This window comes from Oncorhynchus mykiss, chromosome 17, assembly GCF_057628025.1.
Source record: "Oncorhynchus mykiss isolate SJ-2025 chromosome 17, ASM5762802v1, whole genome shotgun sequence".
Taxonomy (NCBI): Eukaryota; Metazoa; Chordata; class Actinopteri; order Salmoniformes; family Salmonidae; genus Oncorhynchus; species Oncorhynchus mykiss.
Window position 1 is genome coordinate 7386995 of NC_143038.1, and position 6477 is coordinate 7393471.

Below are 6477 nucleotides of genomic sequence, written 5' to 3' on the forward strand. Positions count from 1 at the left end.
CACCCTGCTGTTAGTAGTGTAACTAACATATCAACATCATAGACTCACACACCCTGCTGTTAGTAGTGTAACTAACATATCAACATCATAGACTCACACACCCTGCTGTTAGTAGTGACTGTCTGTGTGTTCCTCTAGGATGAGGAGAAGTCAGTCCGCCAGCGGAGGAAAACAGAAGGTGAAGCCAACACCTACTCCGAGCTCTCCGACTGCTGACAGGAGGAGAGAAAAAATGAGAAAGAGACCGACTTTGGGTCCAAGAACTATGAGGAAGGAAGGAGGGAAAGGCAGGGAGGAAAAGAGATATGAGTCAGGCTCTGTGTCCAAAAACTAAGGAGGTGGAAGATGAAAGTTGGACGTCGGGCAATTTCTGCAGCTACTGTAGTTCAACAAATACTTATTTATCCCAACTCTAATCTACCACACCTGATTCTAATAATTAGCTGGTTTATCAAATAAATCAGGTTAGTTACATCAAGGGTTGAAAACCTACATGAGCGCTCTCCAGGAACAGTGTTGGAGAGCCCCGCTCTAACCCCTGACCCTTAACCCGTAAGCCATTGGACCACTGGTGTCCAGTGTGACTTGGACCATGAATGGACTCTCTCCAATCTGAAGATGGACTCAACTGGGACCCCTCCACTCTCTCCCTCCTGCCAAAGCTGAAATAATTTTATTGGGGTGACTAAGGTGTGTCCCTCATACTACAGGGAACACGTTAGTACTTGGTTGAAGTTAAAAACCTAGTTTCTTTAAAGCTTTCAGCTCCAATGCTTTGGCCCTATTCAGACTGTCTGTCTGCATGTCCTGTCTGTCCATAATCAGGAGAGGTTCTTATTGATGGTTCTCTGTTCTCTGTTAAGACACAGATGGGTATTACGTGGATGGAAGTTGGAAAGGTGTGTGTGTGTGTGTCATATTGATTTATTTGCTAGTAGTAGTATTGATGTTGAATGGAGAGGGAGAGAGATATATAAAAGGCTGATAATGAAAGAGGTGCAAAACCGCTGACGCGCACAAACAGTAGAAAGACGGATGTATACTGAACAAAAATATAAACACAACATACAACAATTTAAAAAGTTTTACTGAGTTCATATAAGGAAATCTGTCAATTGCAATTCATTAGGCCCTAGTCTATGGATTTCACATGACTGGGCAGGGGAGCAGCCATAGGTCCACCCACTTGGGGGCCAGGACTAGCCAATCAGAATGTGTTTTTCCCCACAAAAGGGCTTCATTACAGACAGAAATACTCCTCAGTTTCACCAGCTGTCAGGGTGTCTGGTCTCAGACAGTCCTGCAGGTGAAGAAGCTGGATGTGCAGGTCCTTGACTGGTGTGGTCTGCGGTTGTGAGGCCGTTTGGACGTACTGCCAAATTCTCAAAAACAACGTTGGAGGTGGCTTATTGTAGAGAAATTAACATTTTTAAATTCTCTGGCAACAGCTCTGGAGGACATTCTTGCAGTCAGCATGCCAATTGCACACCCTCAAAACGTGAGACATTTGTGGCATTGTGTTATGTAATAAAACTACACATTTTAGTGGCCTTTTATTGTCCCCAGCACAAGGTGCACCTGTGTAATGATCATACTTTTTAATCAGCTTCTTGATATGTCACACCTGTCAGGTGGATGGATTATCTTGGCAAAAGGAGAAATGCTCACTAACAGAGATTTAAACCAATTTTTGCACAAAATTTGAGAGAAGCTTTTTGTGTGCATATTAAACATTTCTGGGATCTTTTATTTCAGCTCATGAAACACTTTACATGTTGCATTTTATATTTTTGTTCAGTGTATATTATTGTAAGTTGAAGTAGGGAGATGAAAATGTGTAGAGGAGAGGTGTGTGTGTCATTGGTTTCCACCATGCTTGCTACTACTGTATTCTGCTTGTTCCAAGCAGAGAATAACAATGCCTTTTTAACCTGAATTTAACCGTTTAAAAACGATGGCGGGGAGACTTTGCCAATGGACCTTTTCGTATAGAAACCCCCTCTCCCTACTTGCCTAATGCTTGCATGGGGTCCTGTGTACTCCCTAACCAACAAGTGTCAAACTCATTCCACGGAGGGCCAAGTGTCTGGGTGGTTTTCGCTCCTTATTTTTACTTGATGAATTAAGGTCGCTAATTAGTAAAGAACTCCCTTCACCTGGTTGTCTAGGTCATAATTGAAAGGAAAAACCAAAAACCCACTTCAACTAGGCCCTCCATGGGATGAGTTTGACACCCCTGCCCTAACCTCTCAAATGGTCACAGAGTAAACTTAGTCTAATCTTAGTAATAACTATATATACACACTATACCTACTTTACACCTGTTAATACTCATATGTATATAATAAATACTTTCTATGTCAATGTTTTTCTGCTGCGAAACTAGGACTTTTCACCTGAGAGATGTCCTTCCTAAATCCATTCAAACGTGCACAGAATTTTTTTTGTTGCCAATTTTAGTTTTTATTTATTTTGTTTTACGCTTTTTTTTTTTTAAATAGCCTTCTTTTTTTTAACACTGAACAAAAAGTAAAAAAATCCTAATGGAGAATTCTAATTACAGACGTGAATAATGAACTCTACTGTCCTTTCTTATTAGATTGGGTTTCGCTATTTTGCACTGATGAATAAAAATAATATTCCTTGGTTGGAAAGGAGGTTGTTTTATTTGCATCTTCCTTAAGATGCCCTATGGGGACAGGATGGTATGGGATGTCATTTCAATTTAAAGAAATGTTCAAATGCATACTGAATAATACATCTAAATTGTAATGCAAACATTGTTTTTATTTTCTAACAGGTAGAGGAGAGGATTTCTCTCCGGTAACTTTGCTTTTACTGTACCTGTAGTTTCTGAAGTTGTCCACAGGAGGGAGCCCTGTTCATTCAACGTGATGAGAACCCCCCCCCCCCCCAAACACTGCTCTACTGAATCATCATAGTTTGCCAGCATCACACCTCCCTCTCTCTACACAGCAGAGGTGGATGTGCAGAAACACGTCCAGAAGCGGCTCATCCTTGCACCCTCTCGCTCCACCCCAGCCTCAGCTCCACATCTCTGGGTGCTGCGTCTGCAGTTCCCCCTCAGTGAAATTACTCAACCACATTACATGACTGGACATGGCCATTCCCTCCAATAACAGTCTTTGCATGCTTGTGAAAGGGATATAACGTAATCTCTCACTCTGGAGGTTTTCATTGTATTGCTCTTTGTAGTCCTACTGCACTAATAGTATGTTGAAGCCATTAACAGTCCCATTACACTTTTTAACCTGTTTTGTCCTATGTTGTCCAGAAGCCGATGACAGGATGTTACATCATGACCTATGTTGTGTTACATCAAACCATGCACTGTGGTGGTACAAAATTGACTAACAGGATATTAAGAGTGAAGTGACACACACACCAAATACTAAGAAGTGAACTACTGTTTGACAGACAAATTCCTCCTTACATTTAAACTGTAAATCAGGTTGGTTTTATCAAGATGGCTGGTGTAATCTCAGGTAATCTAACTGCATAATATCTCTCCCCTGCAGTTGAACAAAATGAGTTCTACCCTGGACTGCAGATACCATATGTAATAAGTATATGTTCATGTGACAGTGGTGGCTGGTGGCTGGCTTTCACTTTAGTGTCAGCTGTTGCGACACGCCTACCCGCCTCCTCGGAAGCCTATCTGTTCATCTTTGATGCCAGGCTGATTGAAGGAGAGGAGAGGGGGATGGGGTAATAGCAGGGTTGTAAAAGTAACTTGACACCACAGAACAAGCACAAAGAACCACACCTCCCTACCACTCTCTCTCTCACTCACTCGTTCTCTGGCCCTCTTTGACCATATTAGGTAGAGAAGTCACAAATGCTTACATTGGGGAACTGAGAAAGTGGAAGTGGAAGACAGTATCTCCTTATGAATGGTAGAAACAGATTGGTACATGTTTGTTTGGGGATTAGTGAGTCATGCCTGGGGCTAGTTTTCATACTCTTACCTGCGGAATCTTTTTTGTGTGCTTTTTAACCAGATCGGTTTGTGAGGCATGTCATATCACCTTACCTGGCTGTCTGTAATTGGCTGTGTTTACACAGGCAACCCAATTCTGATCTTCTTTTTTTCACGCTAATTGGTCTTTTGACCAATCAGTTCTGAAAAATATCTGATGTGAAACGATCTGATGTGATTGGTCAAAATACCAATTTAGTGGAAAAAAATATCAGAATTAGGCTGCCTGTATAAACACAGCCTTTGGAGGTTCATTCTTCTCTCATGACGTGACAAGGATGACGTGACAAAAAGTTGTATAAATATGTCACAGGTGTGATGAATGCCCTATTATTACTGTGCATGCACTAGCCCTGGTGCTCCGAATTGAGTCTTTGTTAACTGATTCATTGAAACATGTGATTGGCTGTTTTCTCCTGTCTCTTCATAACCCTTGTTCAGTTTGTTTGAGGTGTGGCTGCTTAGGGGAAGCGGTGTTGTGGTAGAGTGCCTTTTAAGCCTTGGTTTTGCAAAGAGAAGTATGATTTGAGGAATGATGATCTGAGTTGATGTTTAAATGCATTCCCTGCACAGAAACCTGTTTTTAGTTTGAGTCCAAAAAGTAGGAAGGCGGGTGGTCTGGTTATTGTGGACCAAGTTTGACGGGGGTGTAAACCCTCTCTCGTTGTCTCTTCCTCTCTGGGTAGAGTTAACTTGGTTTAGGGAAGCTGAAATTGGGAGTGAGAAATAAACTGTGACCTGTCTCAGACTTTCATTCCATGTACTTCCACTCAAGCCCATTCTAAAATAACCAGTGTGGTCTGTGCTATGAGTTATTCAGTGGCCCCTATGCGCTTGGTGTAAACCTAGGGTGTGTAGATTTGTCACATGCGCCGAATACAACAGGTGTAGACCTTACTGGGAAATGCTTACTTACAAGCCCAACAATGCAGTTCAAGAAATAGAGTTACGAAAATATTTATTAAATTAACAAAAGTAAAAAATACCCCAATAAAATAATGAGGCCATGTACCGGGAATACTGAGTCAATGTGCGGGGTACAGGTTAGTCGAGGTAATTTGTACATGTAGGTAGGGGTAAAGTGACTATTGACCTGAACTGAGTTGACACAGCACCTCTCGGCCAGGGTCTGTCAAATGCATGCGAATGTTTACCTAGTTTTTAATACATGCTAAAAATAAGCTAAAGTGTACAGTGCATGGTGAGGTTTTCAATCACATTGATGAAGAAATTCTCCTACATCATCATTAGTGCATCTTTATTGACACCAGCCCACCTTCAGAGTGGCTGCAGATCAGACCTTTCTACACCCCTCTTCCCAACAACTAAAGGTCTCAAAGCTTCTACCGTCTCCCCCACCTGTCCCCCCCCCCCTCCAGCCCCCAAGCCTTCTGTGACCTGGCTCAGAAAATTACAGGAAGGGCAGGTACAGGCAAGACTCCTGCATTTCTCCACACATACTCTACTCTCTCAGACCAGATGCTCACCTTCTGTCACAACACCCCTTCCTCTCTCCTTCCCAAGCCTTACCATCCAGTATGGTTAAATAACAAACAGATCTGTTAATAGCAATATTTATTGGCCTGGGTGAGGTCTGCCTCTGGAGATAAGTGTTAGATATTTGACTATGGTGCTAAAGTATTGGTAGTTTATTCTTTGGCAATTGACAATAGAAAGTGATAATTCACCAAATCAAACACATCAATATGCATGATCATCCCTCCAAATCCCACCCTATTTCTCCTACCACATTATGATGTTGTTGGTTGATACATGGGGGGTGAGGCACAAATACCTATCTGCAATATGGTGAACCGCCCCGGGTTGAAACGCCCAGAGAAACCCTGTCACCTCTTCTTTTGGCACCTGGCTACGTCCTTGTTCTAGCAGGATAGGATAATTATCAAAGCAGGTTAGGAGAACTAAAGTAGCAGGTTAAGATAAGTAATGTAGCAGGTTAGGACATCTAAAGTAGCAGGTTATGACATCTAAAGTAGCAGGTTAGGACAACTAAAGTAGTAGGCTAGGAGAACTAAAGTAGCAGTTTGGATAATTAACGTGGCAAGATAGAACTAATGTAGGTAGCAGGTTAGGATAACTAACTTGGCAGGTTAGGAGAACTAATGTAACAGGTTAGAATAATTAACGTGGCAGGTTAAGATAAATAACTTGGCAGGTTAGGAGAACTAATGTAGCAGATTAGGATAATTAATGTAGCAGGTTAAGATAATTTACGTGCCGGGTTAGGAGAACTAATGTAGCAGGTTAGGAGAACTAACGTGGCAGGTTAAGATAATTTACGTGCCAGGTTAGGAGAACTAATGTAGCAGGTTAGGAGAACTAATGTGGCAGGTTAGGATAATTAATGTGGCAGGTTAGGAGAACTAATGTGGCAGGTTAGAATAATTAACGTGGCAGGTTCAGATAAATAACGTGGCAGATTAGGATACTTAATGTAGCAGGTTAGGATAATTTAT

The 6477-nt window shown here is 41.8% G+C and overlaps 1 protein-coding gene across 3 annotated transcripts in view; it reads left to right on the forward strand.

Annotated features, from left to right (window-relative positions):
* Positions 1-2654, forward strand: part of LOC110493542 (patatin-like phospholipase domain-containing protein 6) — a 35059-nt gene extending 32405 nt beyond the window's left edge. For all 3 annotated transcript variants that reach the window (XM_090204640.1, XM_036949473.2, XM_036949472.2), the window contains one exon: positions 139-2654. In XM_090204640.1, the coding sequence (XP_090060766.1) occupies positions 139-216 (78 nt within the window). In that variant the 3' untranslated portion in view covers positions 217-2654. The remainder of the gene's footprint in view (positions 1-138) is intronic.
* Positions 2655-6477: the final 3823 nt, after the last annotated feature.